The sequence below is a fragment of the Pan troglodytes genome, chromosome 14 (genome assembly GCF_028858775.2).
Source record: "Pan troglodytes isolate AG18354 chromosome 14, NHGRI_mPanTro3-v2.0_pri, whole genome shotgun sequence".
NCBI lineage: Eukaryota > Metazoa > Chordata > Mammalia > Primates > Hominidae > Pan > Pan troglodytes.
Window position 1 is genome coordinate 36897522 of NC_072412.2, and position 25675 is coordinate 36923196.

The following is a 25675-nucleotide window of genomic DNA, read 5'->3' on the forward strand; positions in this document are numbered from 1 at the left end:
TGTTTCTTTCTTTAAGTCTCAATTTAAAAGAATCTACTAGAGTTTGTTAAAGGATAATATCAAAATTAGATGGTGCAACTCACTTTTGCAGTAAGCTGCAGAAGCCCAGAACAGGCAAGCAGGTTAAATAGGAAAATAACAAAATAATTCACCCTCTGATAAGGTAGAATGTAAGAAAATGAAAGGCAAGAGGAAAAACACCCACACATACACATAAAGTTACGAGCAACCTATGTTGAGCATTACATAGAAATGTTTCCAATTTATGAGCAGTCTACTTAAATTACTTTATTTTGCTTTAGCTCTCACAATTACTTATGATTTTCCAGGGCAGGAAATGCAAGTGGACGTAACTATCATAGGACATGAAGGGTGTACCTAATAGTAGTTTTCTGTTATAATATAGTTCAGATTTTGAAGCTTATATTTCTTAAATTTTCAGGGCATTTGAAAATCTAAAAAAAAAAAAGAAAGAAAAGAAAAAACAAAAAACCTTCTGCAGGTAAAATAAATTAAAAACTGTATTTTTGCAGGTACCTGTTTTTCTCCACTAGGTTTTTTGTGGTTCAATAACAGCTCAACAGCTCCGACGACTTCTTTTCTGATAGCATGTAATAGAGCATCTCCAACATAGACATTAAAGCTTAAGAGTAGTTCGATGAGCTCCAAGTTCTCATTTTCAATTGCAATGAGGAGAGCAGTTCTTCCGAGAGGATCAATGCAATTAATATTGATTTTAAAATAAATTTCAGCTTCCTCTAGGGATTTCTTGACACTGGCATAATCTCCCTTTTCCACAGCATTCAAGTAGGCTTTTTCTGATGGCGAGAGTTCTGATTCTGCTCTTACTATCCTTAGAGGGATGCGGTCTCTATAGGGAGCATTAACATTTCTTTTGTAATAGAACTGAGCCATGTTTCATGCCATGCTATTTCTTTGTCTCTGAAAGTAGAAACAAAAAACACAAAGATTAGCGTTAATATGCTTTTAAAATTGTTAAGCATCATACTTCTCCAACTCACAGTGATATCAATAACAACAATACCATTATTAGTAACTATTAAGAGTTAAGGGTTTTTTTTTTCTTCAACAATATAAATACTAAATAGTTGTTCAATTATGTGGAAACAAAGTTTTCTTTTAAAATAAATAAAAAGAGATTAACATTTGGTAAACTATTTAAAAAGTTACTCTTAAAGTGAATTTTATCAGAGAATGCATTTATAGTTTTGGAAATTATTTACAAAGTTTATCATAATTATATATAGTTTTCAATCACTTTGAGTATCAGAGGCCATATTTTTGAGATCTCAAAACTAGACCAAGGATATTCAAATATATAATTCATTGTCAATTTTTCTAATTGTGGAAACGCTATTGAGATTATGTAATACCATTATGTTTGCAAAATATTGTTAATTTGTCATATATTTGATTTTTGTTTTTTTGTTTTTTTTTTTTTGTAGAGACAGGGTTTTGCCATGTTGCCCAGGCTGGTCTCGAACTCCTGGGCTCAAGAGATCCACCTGCCTTGGCCTCCCAAAGTGCCGGAATTACAGGCATGAGCCACTGTGCCCTGCCCTCTATACTTAATGCTAGTAAGTAGTGACATCAAAGTTAATGTAAATTAACAACATTAATGTCAATAAAATATACTGAGCCCAATGAACATAATTATATTTTTTTCTCTCTGTGAGTTCATTGAGGGGGAAAGACATGTACTGAGAATATTAATCATCAAGATGAGTCTAAGCAATTCAATTTCCAAAAGAAGATTTGGAAAGGATTAAATGGAGAGAGAATTTATTATAAAAATGTTATTTTCTTCATTCTACTGCCTTTAAAAAATAACAATAAACCACAAGGCAGGAATGTATTCATTATAATTTTTTTATTTAGAAGTTAAAGTAAGGATATAGTTGAATATGAGAAAATTAATTCAAGTAAATGAAAGCTCATCTTACAATAAATTCACAAAGGTACTGGAAGCTGTATTGATCTGGTATCGTCCTAGTGATAGAGATTCATAGAAAAAAAGTATTATGTCTTGAGTATGATTTCTTTGTTGCTGTTAGTTCCTCTTGCATACTTATTATCTAACCTATTTTATTTTTCTGTGTTATTGAAATTGAACTCACATATTTATTTGGATATGTTTGCTCTGCAAAATTAAAATGAATAGGGTGTTCTAAGTACTTAAACATGCATATTCTTTTTAAATGATCTTTTCAACCCTAATCATTTTATGAGTAAATTAATTTGATTTGTATAATGTTTTAACCATAGGTTAAACATGAATTACATTAACAAATATGATTATATTTAATAATATTTTTATTTCGGGAAATTTTACATTGTTTGCATATTACCTCAATTTATTATTTTAATTATCAAGGAATTAATTTTTACCCTTTGACATCCAGATAATTCATCATGATTTCTAAAGTATCTAGGTGTAAGAGCTAATATGAAAAACTATTATTTCACAACTGGTATCTCTCTGGCATATTAAACATAGTATTTTGTAAAGCTACCTTCACAGACTAAGCAAAAGGTGAGTGTTCAATATGTATTAATTTTAGACTTGCAAATTACTTGCTTGAGGGCTGATTATAACTTTAGTATTGTGGGGATGCTTTAAATCACTCTAGAATAACAGGAATAGCATTTATATTATAGAATATCAAGGAGAATTTAATATTCCCCCAATATCACTAAAACTTGAGTTAAATCAAGATGATTATGATTCTATCTGTGTCATTGTAGTTATCTGATCCTGATTGCCCCCATTTTTTGCATCAGTGATGCCAATTCAATGTTGGCCTTGGAAAGGTGGTTGACACTCCCTTCCTTGGCACCTTTTTTCTCAGTCCCAGGTCAGAGTCTGTAACAGTGTGTGGGATCAATACCATGACCTTCACATCGTAATTTTATCAGGACTAACATCCAAATGTTTCATAATAAAATGACTGGTATTTATATTCAATATCAGCATTATGCATACCTTTTATTATCTTAGTTCTTTCTTATCCATGATTCTTGGAAAAATATATGAATTTTTATTTTGGAGTTGAATTTAAGTTTTCCTACCAATAATATTTTTAGCTTGAGACCGGTGTTTGAATGTAGCTCACCCAAAATCCAGGCTAAAATGAAAATACACATGCACTTACACACATGCATGCACACATCAGTTCTGCAGGTGAATTATGATTCAATCAAGATTAAGAATAATGATAGAGAAGAAAAAACTAATTTATTTTATTTTTTAAATTTAGTTAATTTTATTAATAATACTATCTAATAAAGAATTAGGTAGAGAACAGCATTTTATTTCCCATTGTCGAAGTACAGAATGTCAGTGACAATAGGGATTAGTGGACAAAACAGAAGCTACTGGAGAATTTTGAGGAAGAGGGAAGATAAAAATAAATTAAGCTTATTAATATCTATTTCATTTAATCCAGATAACTTCCACAAATGTAAACCACAGAAGTTCATTTTAAAAAGAGTTACACTACACAAAAAAAGAGACATATTTTAGTCAGCACTGTAATTAAGAGATGGAGGAGGTAAGGGATATTTGCATTAGGTCATCTATTTCTCTATCCACAAAGTGATGAAATCAACACTTACCAAGGAATGGCTGAGAAGTTAAGAATGAAAGCATTGGTGCTAAGATCTTTTGTTAACTTTTATGACCTCTTTCAATCTCTTGGATTTGAAATAAGTATATAAGAATTTACGTTAGGAAGTCTAGACAGATTTTAAATACGTTTAAAATGTAAATAGATTTAATAAATAAAATTTAAATATTTACAATTGAATCTTAAAACACTCACAGGGAGAAAGACACACACATACACACACACACACACACACACACACGTAGAGAAGAAAGAGAGAGAGAGAACAACTTTGATGGCTAAAACCTTAACATAAGGGAGTAAGGAAGATCATATAATTTTTCAGCACATAGGCTTGTCCTTGATTACTTGAGATGCAGGGATACTAACTGGAGGACAAAAACAATCAAGTTTAACATTTTAAAACTGTGCTACATAAATGCAATAGCAAGTAGCAGGTACTGATAAGGCTGATGAAATCTCTGAGCTCTCACACTTATCATCTATGGAATTGCTGCTGGATAGAAAGGCTATTAAAGAACAGGAAACCCAGTATTGCAAATATGTTGACCTATAATGTCAAAATAAAACATTGCTCCTGATCCTCCACTTTTAGAATAAACTTTGGAGGGGAAATGATTTCTTCCCCCATGAGATTGCAGAATTTTAAGAATGCTTTCATTTCAATGTCTCCTGTATAACGCCAGAAGTGGAATGACTGATTGGTCAAATTATATTTAGAAAATTTGGAAGAGATGAGGAGTGATGGGGAAATAACTCAACTTCTGAGATGTGACTTTTTACATAAAATAAAAATTATTTCCCCTAAATGTGTTGAGGATTAAAAAGAAACAAGAAGGTAGAGAGAGCTACAACTTGACATTGATCCAAAGAGAAATTAAAATTGTCACTAAATATGAAAACTACAGTTTTCTAAGCAACATAAAGATATACAACCAAAAATTTTAGATATTTATATGTATCTGAAGGCATATTGCCTAAAGGATAAGTTTAGCTATATAGTGGAAAGAACAGTGAATTTGAGTTCCAAGGAACACAAAGGAAAGGAATATTTAATATAGAGAGATCTCCATTCTTTAGTATGTATTACTAAAGAGGAAATGAATTTCCCTGAACAGCATTTTATTTTCTTCCCTAGTTGACTGTGAAAAGATACATGTTTACGGGTGTAATCTCATGACACAGTAAGAAACAACTCCTATTTGTTATTAAGATACTATCACACATATGTAAGTTGCATTTGTACTTTGTCTGGAATCTAATATGAAATAACTTTTCCCCAAATAGTGCATTCACACGCAATCCGATTAGAATTTTTTCTTGATATTTTCTAACATATTATCTCAATAATCTTTCACATAACATATACTCCACATAAAAGCATAATGGTCTGATTTTTGCTACCACTCTGAATTCCAGATCTTTTTCTAATTTCCTTAGGCAAGAAACAATACATACGTTTCAGTAGCTGCAAGTGTTACATAAAAAATATTGCATATGACTGAACTGTTTTGTGACTTAGTCCAGTCAAAAATTAACATGAATTTTCTCTTGTTTTCATGATGTCAAAGTGCAATGAACTACTAAATTTCTTTGAGAAGTTGTAGGGACATTTCTGTAAACCATGAAGATAAGATTACATTACTCAACAACAACAACAAAAACTACTTTACTAAAATATTTTGACATTTTATCCTAGGATTTTAAAGATGAAAATTAAGATTATACTTATTTTCAAAATTCAAGTCCCTTAGATTGAACAAGTACCACATAAAAAACTAAGCGCTATCTATCTCCATTTTAATTTCCTTTTAATTTTATTTTCTCATCTTCTTTGCAATGGTATATTCCCATTTTTAAAACATACATATCGAGGGGAATGGTATAGGCAGGGCAAACAATGTTATTGCGCTGGATTTTTACCTCATGGGATTGAGAAAACATATCTTTTAGAAAATAATGTGTAATAGTCGAAGTTTGAAACTCCACCCTGAGAGTTAGAAAATACGCATCAATCTATTACTCTTTCCCTCTGATTTCAAAAGAAAAGATGTTCTTTCCTCATTCCAGCTGCTAATCTTGCTGTCTGAGCTTTCATCCATTCCCATTTTTCTAATATTTCACACCAACCTTCACCCTCTTTCATACCTAAGGCCTCTTTCTACAAACCTTCTTCCCTTCATGTCACAAATCTACTTAATTCTCATTAAGTTATTTTTAAATTGTAATTATCTTTGGTAATTCTCCCTGTCCTAGCTCAGATTTTCTGTATTTTATAAACTTTAAGCTCATCTTCCATTTACTCATTTATTCTCTCTAACATGGTGTTTATCCTCATCATGGATAAATTTTATTTTTCTTAATCATGTCCTCCTAGTTGCCAAATACATTTGGCTCTTTTCAAGTCTTATGAGTTTTCAGTAGGTTCTGGTGACAAGCCTGCTGAAATGAAACTGGTCCTGCCTTGGGCTCCCTGCCGCTCTTCCCTAATGCTCCACCTCCTACCTCAACATGACCCTTCTCTCAGTGGTTTCCATAGACTCCTTTTCTTCAGTCTAAAGCTGAAATATTGATATGACCAGGGTCCTGCTTGTGGCTCTTTCCTTTATCTATCACTCTCCCTATTCTTATCATCACTTGCTGTTTAAAATGTTCCCTGAAAAACATACATATGTTTTAAAATATCCTATAAAATCTACGTTGCCAGACCACACATCTCCCTTAAGATCTGGACTTCTGATCTTAAGATGGTAGCCATTAGTCACGTGTGCCTATTTAAATGTAAATTAACTATAGTTAAATAATATTAACAATCATTTCTATGTCTTACTGGGCAGATTTCAACCGCTCAGTAGCATTCCCTCACTAAAATGTTGGTGTTCATCATCTTTTACACGAGCTACAGCAATATCTTTCCAAACGATCTTACTGATTTTAGTCGTGCATACTTCCTGTTTATCCTCCCCAATGCCACATACCTCATCTTTCTAAGATGCAAATCTCATCAAATCACTTTCTTACTGATAGTCTCTAAAAGGCTGATAACCATTCACAGGTAAAACACAAACTTATTATGGAATACTGATTACTCCATGATCTGGCTTCCAAGACTGTCCCAGGCAAGTTTATTTTACACTGCCCAAAATACCAAACTACTTGGCTACTGTAACTCTAAGCCTCTTATACTGCTCTTTACAGTCTGAGTGCCTTTCCTTCCCTTGGGCACTTAGCAACTCCTGCCGCGTTTTAAAATCTTTCTGAAGCATCATAGCCTCTGATGATGTTTCTTTTCTTCCTCTCAACACACAGTTATATAGCCTTTTTTATGCATCTTTATAAACCCTGTGGATCTCTTAGATTTAGAACATTTCTTACTGGTGTGTATATAAGAGATTGGGAAGTAAACAGTTCTGCATCAGCATTCAAAATTTGTAGGTGAATCAAGGAATTAATGATTATACTCTTAGAGTTTTACTCTGCCATTTTAGATTAAATAAATAGGGTCAGATTGTCTTAACCACTTGCCTAAAATTGTTTTAGCAATTCCAGTCAATAGCTGTTAAGCTATCAAATCACCTGTGCAAAATACTTTCTTTTTTTTTTTTTTTTTTTGCCTGTTTTTCTTTTCTGCACATCTTTACTACTAAGCTTTTGGCAGCTGTATGAGGAAATATAACTGTAATGTATAAATCAACACATGGCTAGCTCATGGCTCAGAAACATGTTTCTCACCTTTACTGCCTAAAATCTTCAGAATGGCACAAGACTTTAGTAATTTGCTGACGTTTACAGGGGAATATAAACACAGAGGGAAAAAATTAAGACATCTTAGAACGCAATTTGAGTATCTTATAGCAGAAGAAGTAGAATTAGTGTACCAGATAACAGGAGAATAAAACATGCATATTAATCTCTACAAAATTATAAAAAGGGATAGGAGAAAAACTTAGGAATAAGAAAACATTAATTAAGAAAGAATAATCACAGATGCTGGTAGAACAACACTAGAATTAACCAATGAACTGGTCATGAAACTCTCTCAGTTTGTAAAATATAAAAGTTAATAGAAATAGAGAATAGAAACACAAGGGCCAATATCTATAAAATAGTAGTTGCAGAAAGTAAAAATGAAATAATAGAGTATAAGGACTATTTTTATTAGTAATGACCAACAACTTTAATAGTTATAAAAAGATGCATAAGACATCAGAAAGAATTCACAGTGTCACACTGGACATGTAAGAACAACTCCCTTAGGGACAGAAAATATTCTAAAGGAGGAGGGAAAATAGCACATCCCCCATGAGACTGCAACCGCACAACTTATTAATAGCTATGTCAACATTAATTAGTTGTTTATTCCCTAAAAATTTTGCTCAGAAAAGATTGTAAACCAATAACCACTATTTGCATATAAATAATCACTATTTACATCAATAAATTTCTGCATGTCTGTTTAGCTGAGATAATATTTGCCTACCTGGGCAAGCAGCTCCCTTATTAAATAAGGTTACTTATCAGGACTCTCTTCAGAAGTCTCTTTTTGCTAAATCCACCAATCATAAACTATTAGGTCACAAAAATTGCCTCATCCTAATCATTTTCCCACCTTGAAAGATCAACCTGAAACCAACTGAGCACAGGCCAGAAAACTCAGTATATTATCCTGCCCCCTTTGGTGACATGGTAAAATTCAGTCCAGGTGACACTCTTCTTTACTGTTGCAAGTTCTATTGAACTTAGCTTTGCTTTAGTAGGAGTTTGTATGGTGACATATTTGGTGAGTTCAATATATAAAGAATCAGGTTAACATCATACCTCATAACAGTAAATTTGGAGGCAATAATATAAAGAGGTATTGCTTTAAAAATAGGGAAGAAAAAACAGAAGCTGTAATTTTATATCTTATTAAAATTATTTAAATGCAGGAAGGAATAACATTAGTCTAGTGCATATGACCTCAGTTTTTTACTTATAGACTATGTTTAGACATAGAAGTACACTATAAGGAAAGTATGAAGATGAAACAGGCCTGTCATGGTGGCTCATACCTGTAATCCCAGCACTTTGGGAGGCCTAGGTGGGCAGATCACGAGGTCAGGAGTTCAAGACCAGCCTGGCCAAAATAGTGAAACCCTGTCTCTACTAAAAATACGAAAAAAAATTAGCTGGGCATAGTGGCGTGCACCTGTAGTCCCAGCTACTTGGGAGGCTGAGGCAGGAGAATTGCTTGAACCTGGGAGGTGGAGGTTGCAGTGAGCCGATATCATGCCACTACACTCCAGCCTGGGCAACACAGCAAGACTCTGTCTCAATTAAAAAAAAAAAAAAAGGATAAAACGAAAAAGTTTTCTCTTATTTAAATAGTCAAGAGATTTTTTTGTCTGTTTTGCTCACTGAAATATACATGGTGCTCAGGAAAGGGTAATAGAGTAAAATGTTTAATGAACATATCTGTATGTCAAGATTTGTGTTTCAAACATTGGCAATACCATGGTGAATGAGTACCAATGTCCTGCACTCACAGAGTTTATGATCCAGTGGAAGGAACCCATGAAAATTAGCAAACACAATAATTATAAATTTCTATAAATCCTATGAGGGAAACAAGTTTTAAGATGAGACAGAGAAATTTGCAGGAGGAGAAGAGATGAAGACCTGCATGAGGTCAGATGAACAGGGATAGTCTCCCTGAAACATGAGAAATGATAAAATGCTAGCTATGTGAAAAGGTGCAGAAAAAATCATGATGTTAAAGGAACCAGAAAAACTTTGAGGCAGGAGGAACAGGATGCATTCTAGGGAATGACAGAGGGCCAGTTGGCAGGAGTGCGATGACTAAGGGAAAAAGCGGAAGAGATGAGTCTGCAGAACTAGACTGTAGCCAAAGGATTCAGGACAAGGACTTTGAAATTCATTCTAGGCATAATAGGAAGTTACAGAAGGGCTTTGTGTGAGATAATAACATAATCTGATCTCTGATTTTAAAGATCACTCTCACTGCTGATTAATTAGCAATTATACAAGCATGGAAACTAAGAGACCATCTGCCAATAAACCAGTGAGTTTCATCAAGGGTTTACAAGGAAAGTGGACACATTAACATATTAACCCCTAAGATTAAGATGCCATCATGACAGACTCTGATGCTAGCACAATATTCATGGGAATTTAAATGTCACATTTTTTAGTTTATTAATGTTTTTACTAGTGCTCTGATTTAACATATTTTGAGTAATCTTGCTCTAATCCTTATTTCCCCTAGCCCCTATTATTTGGCATAATTTGTAGAATTAGAAGTTTTTTAGGAATATATTTAGATGTATATAAGATGTAAAAACAAGAACATGTGCATAAATGTTATTACTACATCAGAAACACTTGTACTTCTTTCACTGTGTTAAAGACTCACTACTTGTCTTGTTTACAATGAAAGCATAACTTGTCATAAGAAAAACAATATTAAGAAGAAATGTGGGTGAGGGTGGCAATACATTTTACAAATAAGCATTAACAAGATTAGACAAAGAAAGGAAAATCATCTGTTTCACAAATGACTTATTTAACAGCAAAATATGTTCAGTGTTTCCCACCACAATCAGATCCTGTGGCCCGTAACTGACCTCTGGCTTCTAAATTTGTGTGTGTGTGTGTGTGTGTGTGTGTGTGTGTACGTGGATGTGCAAACAAAAAAAAAAGACAAAATGCTTAAATTTGGATGCATATATAGAATTTTTGATAAATATGTGATCCTTCTATTTTAATAAAATCACTGATACCAATTAGGAGATTCTAGAAACTATGTGGCTTAGGCATTGCTGTTGTTTTTGCTGTTGTTGCAGTGGTGGCGGTAGTGTTGTGTGTCTGTGTGAGGGAAAAAGCCAGAGACGAGAGAAGTAATTAGACACAAACTGCAGACTAGTGTATTAACAGGGAAGCATGACAAATTAGAGTCAGGAATGGAAAAATAATAAGTGACGTTGAGACGTCTGGTTAGAAGTTTTGAAAATAATATTTTGTAGCACCATAAGAATGTTTTCTAAATAGATTTTAAAGTTAAATATTAAAGCACGTAAAATGATAGGAAAATATAAATAAATATTAGTCTATCCTTTTGATGGAGAAGAGTAAAAACTGGAGAAATGACTGTGGAAGGCACCCTGTGCAGACATAGCATTTAAAAATTCTTTTTTTAAATTATACTTTAAGTTTTAGGGTACATGTGCACAACGTGCAGGTTTGTTACATATATATACATGTGCCATGTTGGTGTGCTGCACCTATTAACTCGTCATTTAACACTAGGTATATCTCCTAATGCTATCCATCCCCCCTCCCCCTACCCCACAACAGGGCTTAGTACTACAACCTAACATACAAAATTAAAATACAAAATAACTAGGGAAATTATTCAAAATACATATGACAAAGAAGAGTTTATTAAGTAGAAAAGAAAAACCACTAAGATTCCAAGAGTATAATGAACAGTCCCTTCGGAGAAAAGGAAATGTAAGTAGAAAATGTTTGACAAAGCATTCAACTTTGCTGACCTCTAAAAGCTTAGAAATCTACCAATAAGATAAAAGTTATTGTGTGCCATGTGATCAGATTACAGACAAAAGAAAACCCAATACTAGAAATGATGCAGTTAAGGAATTTCTTCATAAATTGCTGGTGGTGGCTTAAACTGAAGGGAAATTGGAAATATGTGTATCACTCTTTTGAAAGGTTCAAGTTGTTTACCCTAGAAATACCTCCTTCCAGGAACTTACTCTAGAGTTGTGTGGTAAAAGGCAGGTAATATATGCATAAAAGTAAACACAATTCTGCTATTAATTGTTGGGAAAAAATAGAGAGACTCAAAAGCTAATAATGGTCAAGTAATTCAATGAAGTTCTGAATATTTATTTTAAAAAAATGTTCAGGTATTAAAATAATGCATATTGCATTTTACTGTCACAGGAAAATAATCATACTATGATAAGTGGTAGTCACGGTTAAAATTTTAAATGTAAGAATGCATCTGTAACAATAAAAAAACTTACACTAAAAAGGAGGTAACTACAGTTGTAATTAAGAAAGGTTACATATGGGTAATTGATGATTTTTTTTGTTGTTTAATAATGAGAACATAATACATCTTGATAAAAAATAAACATTCATCACAAAATAAAAGTTTATTTTGTTAAAAGGAACAATCATCTGTCCTTAATAACTAGCAAAGTCTCTCCGATTTAAAAGATATTTGACTTGTTTTTGATGACTTCGAAAGCTAACATCAAGACTAGTAGGTAGAAATTACAAAGAAAAGCTTGCTTCTCAACAAAAGGTGAACTTTTAATAGTTTAATACTTGTCCAAAGATTAAATACTTTATCTCAGAGGCTAGACGACTCCCTGTTGCCGGCAGTATTCAAACATAGAAGCAACAACTTGAAAGGAATGTGGGAGAGAGGATTCAATAACCAGATGGGTAGCTAAACTGGATAATCTTCAGTGAATATTAACACTGTGATTCTATTCGTCTCTGCTTTTAACATTGTCGCTGCCAACAAACCATGTGACCTTGAACACTTTACTAACTTTGTCACTCTTTTACTTTTCCATTAGTTATATTAAATGATCTCCATGCTTCAATCAAGCTATAACTTTTTACTTAATTAAAAAAGTACTATTGTTCTGCTTTGATACATGATTTTTCTGCTCTTCCTCATAGACTGGGTGTCCCATCAGTATATACCATGAGGTTTCCAAAGAAACTATCTCCAGAATTCTGTAACTGTTCAGATAAACAAAATTAAGAGACATAGTTTCAAATGTATTTATTTTATGATAACTAAAAAAAGAAGTTTTTGAACATCATACAGTTAGAATTTTCTAAGGTAGCCTTCAGTCTAAACATGTTTTATACAATGCAATTAATTTGGCTATTTTTTACTTCTAAAAATAACTACTGTTACATAAAATATGATCTTTCTTTAGATAATATGTATTTTTTAAAATAATTAAACACATATGTTCAATTAAGCTGGATTTAGAATTTCTTACTAGGAATACAGTTTTACAAATTCACACATGTATTTTTTTTTTAATAAAATAAATTCATCAAAAATGGTTTGTTCTGGCATATTCTGTGTTGGATCAGGATGATTTTGCAGGCTGAGGATGTAAAGTCACATAAAATACAATCCCAACAGGTAAATTTTGTGTATATGTAAATTATACCTCAAATAAAGCTGTTAAGACAACCACCATCACCAAACCCTGACCAAAGAGAGGACATTATGAGGTGGAGGAGGAGCCTTGTTGACAGTCAGTGGTAGACACTTTGTGGCAAGGTCTTCAGTTTAGACATGAGCAATGTTTTTGGAGGATTCAGAGGAGAAAGCAGCAAGCTCTATCATGGGGGTAAGAAATGCTTGCTGGAGGAGGTGGAGCTTCACCTAAGTATTTAACTATAAGCAGATATTTTCCCAATGACTATACGGAAGCAAGGAATTCTAGGAGGAGGAAGCAGGATTCTTAAAGTAATGGAGATGCAAAAGAGATTCCCATTTTATGCTAGTTTCTGCTCCTAAAATAACTGCCTTTGTTTTTCATAACCAGTCCTACCATTACACAACAACTTTGCTGCTGTACCTTTTCAAAATTTTTGTTACTTCATTTAATCCTCTTCTAATTTACTTAGTGACTCTTATTATTTTCTACCAAATGGTGAACTTTCTACTGATTATAGACATTTGGGAATATGAAAGCACTATTCAAAGTCACAGGAGAAGGCAATACATTTCTGTGGCTCAGATAAGTTTAATAACTCCCTCAAGGTCATACAGTTACTAAATGTTGCATCCAGAAGATGCAGCAAAATATTAGCAATGAAAATGCTGATGGTTTCAGTGAGAAATCAGAGTCAGATGTGGTAAAAACCTTCAGGCTAAATTCGACCCCACATTTCCTGACGATTTTTGGTCATGGCAGGCAGGAGCTAGAGTTCTAGCAGAGATGCTCCTGAGTGAGGCTGGTCTCAGAATTTTGTTCTTGCCTTTATTGCTTAAACAACCAGAGTTTAAGACTCAACTTTAACTTCAGGCACCTGTAACAAGAACAACAAACTAACAATAGCAACAACGATAACAAAAATTCCCGAAAACTTACAAGCACTGTTCTAAGTTTCACCTGTATGAACTCAATGAATCTTCAGGAAAACCTTCTTGGGTAAGTACTATCATTAGTGTCCCATGCAATGAATACAGAGGTTAATTTATTTGATGAAGGTCATGTGGGCTTTGTAAATATGTTCGCTACCTGATGCTCAGTTTTCCTTACTACCCTGTATTACACATTTAGACTTTTATTCTGTTACTGAATGGCCATTCAGTTTCCCAGTGGCTAGGTTTTTATTATGTTCTGCAATTCTCTAGTGATGGGATCACCCATGCAGTGGGTCTTCTGCTTCTGAACCTGTTTTCTCATCACCAGCTCTCAGGGAGTTCTTTTGAGTCCTCACCAATACTCCTGGAGCTCCCCTAAATATTAGTACCTCAGATCTGAAGCTTGTTTGAAAATTGAATCCTGGCTGCAGTGCTGATCTGTAATACTCAAGGTAATGGACTTAGCCCTATTTGTCACTGTCCCATTGGCTCTCCTCCTCATTAAGGAATATTTCCAGGCTCATAATTTTCTGCTCACTTGTGTCTAAAAAAGACTTAAGGGCTGGGTCAGTGGCTCATGCCTGTAATCCCAGTACTTTGAGAGGCCAAGGCAATAGGATTCCTTGAGCCCAGGAGTTCGAGACCAGTCTGGACAACATAGCAAAACTCCTCTCTACAAAAATAAAATAAAATAAAATAAAATAAAATAAAATAAAATAAAATAAAATAAAATAAAATAAAGTAAAATAAAGTAAAGTAAAGTAAAATAAAGTAAAATAAAGTAAAATAAAATAAAATAAAATAAAATAAAAAACAAGTAAGAATTAGCTGGGCATGGTGGCCCATGCTTGTAATCCCAGCACTTCGAGGGACTGACACAGGAGGATTGCTTTAGCCCAGGAGGTCCAGACTACAGTAAGCTGTGATCGTACCACTGCACTCCAGCCTGGGTGACACAGCAAGCCCTGTCTTAAAAAATAAATTAATTAAAAATAAAAATAAAATAAAATAGACTCATGGCATGTTAGAGGTATCTAATCTGTTCTCACCCCAACTCCCCAGTTACAGTGAATGAATGTAGTTCAACTGACTATGGATGCAACTAAGAAATGGTAGCACAATTTATTCCTCTGCTCATATGACATGTCGCAATGATAAATAATTAAATATGGTTTCATTCACAATGATAAATTAAAACCAGGAGGTTTAAACTCAGTGAGATTGTTCTACATGACGATTCTCACTCCCTTTGCTGTTCTCTGAATAGCAATTCAGACTAAGTATTTAACATCCTGAAAACAGTAGCGAAAAAAGTAGAAGATATAAATATTATAAAAGGCAATTCTTTCCTTTTGTCTTGAACTTTTAATTTTTTCCTCAGTCTTCTCATGTCCTTTGAATTTACCAGTCAAGTTTATTTCTACACTGAACTCAAACATCAGTTATGCAAATCAAAGGCAACTTAAAAAAATTAGAATGCTTAGAATACTCTTTATAAAGGTTCATTATGCACAAGGAATTTGTCATCTCCTAAATACCTCCAACAAATGTAGTAATTACCATAGCAACTTAAAAGATTAGACTTTTTGGGCAAAGGAATTTTGACAAGTTACTCGGTTATTTTCCAAGTTTATGATGGATTGCTGTCCAGAGAATTTTGTTATTCTGCGCAGTCATCAACCCTATGACATTGTGATCATTTTTTAATGACATAAAGCTGCATTATGACTCTTAAATACTCATCCCAGAGGTTTATTTCTTTAGCATATTGGCACTTAGATAGTTAAGACTACACTTAAAGCAGTTTTTGTCAGCAGACATGTTAGCATTTTTCTAAAATTCAATTACCTCTAGGCCTTGGGGTGTTTAGCAGATATGATAAGATTATTCACATAAATAGCATAGTGTATTTTCCATCAAATCTTCATTTAAGCTTTAACTAAATGAAAGTAGTGTTCTTTAATTCAAGTTTTCTCTCATTCTAGGAGGTGGCATAAAGTAATTTAAAGTATTGATTTAAGATATAAGAAAGAGCTATGAACTACATAGTAGAATCATCCTTTCTCACTCTGGCTCCTAGAGCTCGGCTATTTCTCTGCTTCTTGAGGATCCAGCTGCCTTCAGAAAAATTGAGGAATTAAATTACCCAAATCTACTCTAACAGTTATTATCCTACACCACCTCAGAAAAAAAATAGTTTATTAACTTCATAAACAATTACTGCTTCATTAAAATTATCATAAAATTATTTATTCCTCAGGGGAAGCTGACGGTTGGTATTTTACAAGTGAGTTTTCCAGTTTCCATTCAAAATTAGAATCTCAAAGTGTCATGATACTAAAAACCTCATAGGCTCATGGTATGCAATGATGGAACATTTAGATGAAAAGTGAAAAAAATACTTCCAAATATCAATCAAATATTTTGTCTACATAGTATCAGACACTGAGATGTCTATAAATATTTTATTTTCTTACTTTAAACCAGATCTCATTACATATTCTCATTACAACCTGCTGAAACCAACTATATAAGTGTTTGGAAGTAAAATCATCATTGTTATGCAAATTCCACATTTTCTATATCTATTTTCTATGTCCTTAAGGTAACAAATATTATACTAGAAATATATTTTAGTGAAACATTATTTTTAATAGCTGTCTTCTTTAGTATCGTGTAATGAGTGATTATAGTGAGAGACCATCTCAATAAAGGGAGGTAATCTTTTTTTTTTTTTTTTTTGAGACAGAGTCTGGCTCTGTTGCCCAGGCTGGAATACAGTGGCGTGATCTCCGCTCACTGCAACCTCTGCCTCCTGGGTTCACGCCATTCTCCTGCCTCAGCCTCCCAAGTAGCTGGGACTAAAAGTGCCCACCGCCATGCCCGGCTAATTTTTTTTTGTATTTTTAGTAGAGACAGGGTTTCACTGTGTTAGCCAGGTTGGTCTTGATCTCCTGACCTCATGATCCGCCCACCTCGGCCTCCCAAAGTGCTGGGATTACAGGCGTGAGCCACCGCGCCCGGCCTAAAGGGAAGTAATCTTTAACATCAACACCTGGTCAATGCTGTGCCCTTAGCCTCTAGCAATGCATGTAGAGCCCAACTTGCCCGTTACTAATTTCCTCAAGAATGATCTGATTTTTCTAGTAGATAATTCTTTTTTTGTTTTCTGTTCCTTCTACTGCCTCTTCTTTTGTCAAATTCTAGAAACCCTCTTGACTGTCTACATTTTTTATTTTTAAGGAACACAAGACTTGTAGTCAGCAAAAACTTATTTGAACCCCAACTTTGATACCTTTGTGGTTTGGGCAGAATTACTTAACTCAGAGCTGATTTCTCATATGTAAAAAAGGGATAACACTGACTATCTCAGAATCTTGTGTGAAAGAATTAAGATGCAATTTGTTAAATGGACCATGGTGCTTGTGTCCTAGAAGACATAAAGCTAATACTATTTTATTTTAAAAGCCCTGACCTTTTGACTCCTGTAATTTTGGAAGTTCAGGGGTTGAATTAACCCTAAGTTTACTGCAATCACATTGTAATCCAAAAACTAAATGCACAACCCAAGAAGGTTCGATCTGAAGACTTCAGGTGATTTTATACTATGTAAGGATACAATACTAAATGTTTACTGTTCCTAGCATCAAAACTGACAATGAAAAAATGTGTTGGTTTTGGAGCCAAAATTATTGTGTTTTTGAAATCTTCTGCTACTTAGCCTAGGCTGGTCATTTCCTCTAAGTCTCTCTCTGTGTGTCAAAGTAGATAATTATGTCCATAGGCGGGGTTGTTGCAGTGCAAATGCGATATAATATCTACAAAGTGGCTAATATATAGGTATTCAATCAATGGTGATGCTTTGATTACCTCTCAGTGCATTTCCAGATATAAGCGCATATGAATAATTTGTTAAAATGTTGTTTAAGTCAAGTGATTTAGATGAATGTAAACTGGCACATATTCTGTGGCAGATATAATTAAAATGTAATGATTATTGACAGTATTATTTATTTATTTAGAGATAGGTCTTGCTATGTTGTCCAGGCTAGAGTGCAGTGGCTATTCACATGATTAATCATGGTCCTCCACAGTCTTGAACTTCTGGGCTCAAGTGATCCTCCTGCCTCAGCCTCCTGAGTAGCTAGAAATAAAGGTGCACACCACTGCACCTGACTGACAGTTTTATTGTTAATGCAAGAAATATCTACATTTATTTTATAAAATTAGTTTCCAAACTATTGGAGAGGTAGTGATCAGCTAGGTTCATAGTTTACAAGAGGACTAATTTCTAATAATCTACTCCCATAGTATGCATTTAGTATTTAGTTGTTTCAGCTTTAGTTTTATAAAATTGAAAAAGTATGATTTTTTATAAAATTGATGAAAATATGAATGTATTACTGATACTAGAAATATTCTCCAAATGTAATATATAGGTATATGTAGATAGCTGTATGAGCTACTAAAGATAAAATATATATGTGTGTATAGAAATGCATTTTTACCAATCACCAATCATATGAATAGAATAGGACTAACAGGACACTAAATAAAAATAATAGCTAAAATATAAACTGATATAAACCATAAAATTATGAATACAATATTGATGCTATAGACTTTATGATACAAATTAGTATGAATTTTATTATAGTAAATATTTCAAGTAAAAAGTCCCACAAGAGTATTTCCCTTATATTTAATGGTTTTGGTTTTTAAGCTGAAAATCAGTAAAATATTTTAAAGAAAATAAACATTTTCGATATTTCAAATTTATGAAGAGTAATAAATACTAACAAATCACCTAGACAATTGTAAGGCATTAATTTTAAAATAATCAAGCATTTTGTTGTGCTTCTTTTGACAGGAAATATTTGAATGAATATTTATCAAAGCATGAAGTCAGTCTACATCTTATTTTTGCCATAAATAAAAAAGTATGTCCAAAATGTGAACATATTTTATTGTTACTGTGGAATGTAACATAAAAATTTTCTAAAATTGTTTTTCCTAAATAAGGAAGATAATTTCATTATGGCAAATATTTTTAAAAGTCAGCATCCCTCTCCTCTGGCAGAGAATCTATGTAAGTGATCTTGAAAGACAGTGTAACATTACTCACAAAACAGCCAGAATGAATGAAATAAACAATGTTCTCCTGAATCATCCTTCACTCCACTTCTTCACTCTACTCTAGGTACAGCTGGGAATCATAACTGTGCAGCATTAAACAACCTGTTTAAATTGGGTGTGAGGGCAGTCGCTTGCATATATGAAATAAACCTTTGTCATGGGTTTGGGAGAGTTAAGAAATAAAAAAAAGGTTATAAATCTTTTATTCTAATATCATGTAACTGAATATGATGACCAAGCCAAATACTTAAAACAGAATAATTAGTAATTCATTCTGTCATTTATTAATCTATGAACACTTTATTGAATGTCTACTGTCTTTGGGCACTAAGTGGGTATTACGAATTGTAGAGATACTGCTCTTCCTTCTAAAATGTTCCTATTTTCAGGTTGCAAGGAAGGCATAGAAGACATCGAGCATAATATCATCAATACTAAAGTAAGGATATTTAGAAAGATTTATAGACACTCAAAAAGACTCACAGATAGGTAACATTTGAGCTGGATTTTGAAGGATGAAAAATATGTAGCTAGGGAACAAAAATAGAAGGTCATTTTTGGAAGAGAGAATCAACAAAAGAATAGAACCTTGAAAACTGCATGCACACTTAATGGAGATGGTTTGACTAGAGGGAAGTTCTAGACTTACATATAAATCAATGAAGATAATTCTATATAAAAAATATACTATCAAACATGCTAATTAATTTTAAAAAGCTTTGCTGAATGCTTAATCTGTACTAGAAACTGGGTTTAAAATACTTTCACTGTTTTCTTTAACTTTTTATATTAAAATGATTTCAAACTTACTGAACTGTTGCAAAAACCATACAGAGAGTTTCCTTATGCCCTTTAGCTTCTGCTAATGCTAATATCTTACATAAACATGCTTCTTTAAAAAAAATTAGGAAATTAGTTTTGGTAAATACTGCTAACTGAACTACAGACTTGATTAGGATTTCACCTGATTTTTGTCTAATATTTTTATTCTCTTTCAGGATCCATCTCAGGATACCACATTGCATTTAGTCATCATGTCTCCTTAATATTCTCCAATTTTGTGACAATGTCGGAGTTGTTCCTCATCTTTGATGACCTTGGTACTTTTGAGGATTACTGGTCAGATATTCTATAGAATGTCCCTCAACTTAGGTCTGCCTCACTTTTCTCATGATTAAACTGAGGTTATGGATTTGGAGACAGTCCCACAGAAGTGATGTGGCCATTTCAGTGTATTGCTGCATGATACCAACATGACTTAATACTGGTGATATTAACCTTGATCACTTGGTTAAGGTCATGTCTGCCAGCTTTGTTCATGGTCTTCTATCTAATAGAAGCAAGTCAGTAAGTCCAGCTCTTACACAAGATGAGAGGAATTAACTAACTTACTAGTGAGAAATTTATTAAAAAGTTTTTAGACATATGTCAGAACCACCAAAATAATTAATAAATGTTTTGGGAAGATATAAATAGTCCTTTTTCTCCTTACAGTTTTGCCCACTGATTTCGGTATACATCAGGGGATCTTGCCTGCAGCATTTCTTACTGTTGTATTCTAAGGGTGATTTTCTATTTCCCTCATTCCTTCTACAATTATTACTTTGATTTCTTAAGGGAAAATTGTCCTCTTCTATGTCCATTTATTTATTTATCCATATCATTTATTTATGTCATTATGGACTTATATATATTTATTTTATTTTTGAGTTATAACCTGATACTATTATTGTTTCTTTTATTGCCCAAACTGTCTCATCTTTGTCCATTGGGAGCTTTTTCAGGTTGTCACGAGTGTTCTTTTGACATGCTTTCATCCTTTTTATTTTTCATTTTATTGAGAACTTATTCACTTTCTGTCACCACAAGAGGCTTCTTGCATTTTCCCTGCTCCAGTCTTGGAAGCAATCTTTTTTCAAGGGAGCCCAATTTCCTTTTAATGAAGCATGGTGTTTAGGAATCAATATCTGGATACTAAGTGTGCTTGCTACTACTGGAATGTCACTGACTAGGCAGACAGTGGCTGAGCTAAGAAAAACATACATGTAAACTCACCCACATATAGAGACACATTATTTTTTTCCCATCTATTTGTGCACACACACATCCTTACACACACAAAATCATTCTGATATTTAAAACTCCAATCTACCACTACAGGGTGAAGAGTAAACATATAAACAATTCATGTTTTCATTTCTCCATTCAATAAATATGTATTGAATAGTTAGTAGATATCAGACCCTGTAGTATACTGAGAATGCTGTAGTTAGGGACTAAGTCAGATATGGCCACTGCTTTTATTAAACTTATATTAATAGCTCATGATGGGACATAGAAACAGAAGAAATTTAAATAGATAACTATGAAGATCCATTAATGTGTTGGAGGTAGGGGGCTGGTTAACAGGGATCTGAATGCTGAAATGAGTGAGCCATGAAAAGATGTGAAGGAACGGCAATGCAGGCAAAGGAAAGAGGTAGAGCCAAGGCTCCAAGGCTGGAAGGAACTTGGCTTGATCCATTCTAGGTTCAGAATAAAGATCAGTGTTGCTGGAGCACTGGGAGAAATACCTGAGTATGTATATTGTGAGGCATTAAAAAGTCCCTCAATATATACACCCTGTTAATGTTAGATTTAAGATTTTCTACCTAATTGAATTGTGGCTCTGGAGGACGACAGCCTAGAAGCCACAAAATCAAAACTGTCTGGAAGGTTAAATACAGATAATAAGTCTTTTGATGGTCCAGATCTTTAAGTAACACTTTATATGTTAGACAGTAGGCACAATATTGGAGATGGGAATTGGTTCAAAACTTCCAGAGAAGGATCAGCGTAATGAAAGCTGACATTCCCTGGGTAGGTGGTATGTCCTAGGCACACTGCCACGTTCTTCGTCTATGTTATCTCATTTTATTCTTACAGCTCCAGGAGGACATAACATTATTGTAAGTACTTTATAGATGAGGAAACTGAAGCACTGACAGAGTAAGATATTTTCCTGAAGTCAGACAACTAGTAAGTGATATGAACCAAGGCAATCTGGCGCCAGACTCCACATGCTTCCTTCCTGCCCTGTTTTGATTTTTAATCTGAAATGAGAAGAACTATGGAAAGGGGATATCAGCTCTTATAAAAAGAAGAAAAACAGAAATTATGACTGATTTATAAAGAGGTGTTACTTTTATAGAGAAATAGTTTCAACTACAAAGGTTTTTATTGTATTTTATAGGTTGGAAAGTATTATTTTCATATCTCACTTTGTGAATCTATAACAACAACAAAGTGCTTTAAGTACCTAGAAGTAAATAAGATTATATTTGGTAATTTTAAGAAGCTAATTACAGACAAGGTCAATAACAAATGCATACATAATTCTAACATGTACATAATGCGTTACTGTTTTAAAGAGTTTTCAAATGTGTGACTGTTTCTTATAACACCAGGAGGAAGTATAGGATATCCATTTTGGAGGTGAGGAAAGATTGGGGAGTAATATGTCCAAGTAATCTCACGCCTAAAGACACATAAAAGATAATTAAAATATTTCCATAAGGATGTGTCTTAACAACTAATAATTGTATTCACAAACTGTGAATGAGAAGTTAATTATATCTAATCCTTAATTAACAAAATTGCCATGATATTCTCAAATGGTTGATATTTTATTTTTATATGGCATAGATTATTATAAATATGTCATAAATCGGTGATAAAATTTCAGATGTGGAAGGTAACACATTGACCTTTTTCTTTAACCTCCTTGGAATTCTCTTTGTGTGAAAGAATTCAGATTCCCAACATATGTCCTGCTGAAAATGTTTTATACTATTTTTTTATATAAGGTAATGAATATTAGAGAGGAATACTTTCTGTTTTACAGGCAGTATCTATTATTTTGGGATGGTGTATAATTTAATGATATGAATTTTTGCAATGCAAATACACCACAGACAACTTATTTCTATCAATGACAAATTACATGACTGCTTATACAGTAAAGAAAGTATATCTTTACTGCTGTTTCCACATTGTATATATACCCTGTCTCCTTTCTGTGATGCCTTCACTGGGGAAGTCTTGAATTAGTAACCTACTCTTTTAAATATAAGTTCATAATTTTCTTTTCCATGATATAAGTCCACATTTTCTTTTCCATTTACAGTAAGAATGCTAACATATAGAATGACTTCAGAAGGCCCAATGTCTTAGTGCCTGATTGGACAGGGACTTTTCTCTTGATGTTATCTGACTCTGAGGTTTTCTTCTTTTGTAGGGTATGTTTCACACTGTTTGGAAGAATATGCTTTTTTGTCTTGGATGTAAACTACTCTGGACATTGCTAAATACACCCATAATTATAAAACCTATGACTTAAAATTTATTGTCAAGGGCCTTGTACTTTAGATTTTACAATGAACATCATGATAGCAAGTCAGTAATATTAACTGATCTAATATCAACTAAAATTCCCTTAGGATAAAATATTTCAATTAGTTCCTATGTAAAGAGTTTTTCTTGATGTCTTTACTTGTGAAAAATTCCACTGTTTATACAATGTCTTACTGAGAAAAAAAAGAAACACATTTTTCTTGAGATTAAGGTCATGTGTTTCTAAACAGAATTGGGAAGAATCAGAGATGTCATTAAAATCAGGATAAAGTAAGAACAAAATAAACCCAGAGAAAGAGGAGTAAGTTCATAGCATAACATTGGGGAAAAGGAATTTCAATAGAAAGAAGCATGCCTTTATTGAGTTTGATGAGTTCAGCTACAAACCCAAGGGACATGTTTTCTGGACAAAAGACCTTCTCAAAACAAAATACAGAAATATTCGGGAGAAAGTACCAGAGGTGTCAGTCATACAAAGTTGCTAGTATATAAGAATATCAAACAATTAACAATATCACCTCTCAGAGTTCATCAGTGCTCTTTTTTTCTTTACCTTCATCTTTGATACATCGAACTATTGTCAATAGAATTATTTTACACAGTGCGAGTTCCATCTGTTAATATCTATTTTGGAACAAATAAAAAGGTAGCCTCTTGATAGTACTGTACAGAACAAGGTAATTACTGAGTCTAAGTAAAGACAAAAGAAAAACTTAGCTAAAATACGTTTGCTGTTGTTGATGTTACTATTTCCCAAGGACCTTTTAGCATCTCACCAAACCCTTATCGATACCACAGAAGCCCAGAAATACAGTTGCAACCATATATGCTGGGCATGTAGAACTCAAATAATCACTAACTCCATGGACAACTGCAATGACATTAGTGCACCTGAAAAAATATTCCTCTTGTCCCTATTAAGACCTCAAGTTGGGGCATGAAAGATTTTGTGCTTGGAAGTAAACATAATTAAGTTAGGTTGAGTAGTCTTCAAAGCAAAACTGAGAGGTCAACAGGATAATTACAATTATTGCTCTTCCAGTTTTACCTGAATAATTGGAGGAGGGGAAGAAAGATCACATTCTACTAGTGTCACGTCCAAACATAAACTGTAGTGCCTCTTCACACACTGCTCCACAGTGGGCGCTGTCCCCTGGCCTCTGTATTGCACTGTTAGCCTCCTGTGACTCAGATTTACTACTTTATTCTTCAAGAGGGCTGGACTTTAATCTCTATTCCCAGAGAACTGTCTAATGAAAACTCCAACTATTATACTGTCCATGAAGAAATCTTTAGAAAATTGCTTGAATCAATACATAGAAAAATGATTTCTGGGGCATCTTAAAAAATTGAACTTACTATATGGCCAACTTCTTTCCCTGCCCTCTCTCCATATTTGATAAGGACTTCAAATTGAGCCAGATGCACACATTTCTTTTTCTCTCTCTTCTCTCTCATATATGTTTATGATATGATATAATAGTTCTTACCAGGCCTCAAAACCCTTGCTTGCAATCAATGCTCATAACTAGATCTTCATATCCATAAAGAGCTGCTGATTCTTATTCAAACATTCCACTGGAGCATTTGGATTAGAAATAGATCATAATTAAACAGTATCCTAAAATATGGATATTTACAAGTGTCAGAATTCACTTTTAGCCTCTGTCCCTGTCAGCAAAGTAATAATAATAAACAATGATATTAATAGTATTGTTGCTTAATTTAGTTGAAAATCAAGAGCCCCAGCATATTACATCTGGGTCATAATCATAATCATGAATTTTAGTATCTTTTTAACAGAAATAAATCAGCAGTATGAAACACTACAAACTTGTTGAGGGCAAGGCATTCAATTCCTGTTCCTCTGTCACCTCCACCTCGCTATAGAAAAGGCTGTGCTCTGGACCCACTCTAACGCATAAAGGGAATAAATTAACCTATGGAAGTCCACTGCATTGACATGTTTCTCCAAAGAGAAACTAACACAGACTTAAAAATCTTTCCATCCTTCCAGAATTTGTGTCAATTCTGATGAAATAAATGACAAATTGTTTTACAGTAGACAAAAGCACCGAGCCAAAGGTGATTAATGACAATCCTCTGTAGTCATATTTTGAGATCTTCCATTAAAGATATAAATTTAGGTTTGCAAATTGTTAATTTTAAGTGTGATTTTACTTATTTTCAAAAGCAGGTTCTGACACCCTTGTGGTCATAGGAGATGTCAGACATTCCTAGTTATGGACCTCTTTCAGTCTGACAGGTGCTAAAAGGCCTTGTTCCTCTCACATTTATTTCCTTTGTTTTCCTATATCTTATTTAGCAGAACTTTTCTAAGATCCTCCTC

General features: G+C 33.5%; 1 protein-coding gene across 7 annotated transcripts in view; it reads right to left on the bottom strand.

The window, feature by feature from the left end:
• TRPC4 (transient receptor potential cation channel subfamily C member 4) overlaps positions 1 to 25675 on the bottom strand; it is a 228386-nt gene that overhangs the window by 146086 nt on the left and 56625 nt on the right. For all 7 annotated transcript variants that reach the window (XM_509635.6, XM_009426907.5, XM_009426911.4 and 4 more), the window contains one exon: positions 538 to 942. In XM_509635.6, coding sequence (XP_509635.2) covers positions 538 to 915 — 378 coding nt within the window. In that variant the 5' untranslated portion in view covers positions 916 to 942. The remainder of the gene's footprint in view (positions 1 to 537; positions 943 to 25675) is intronic.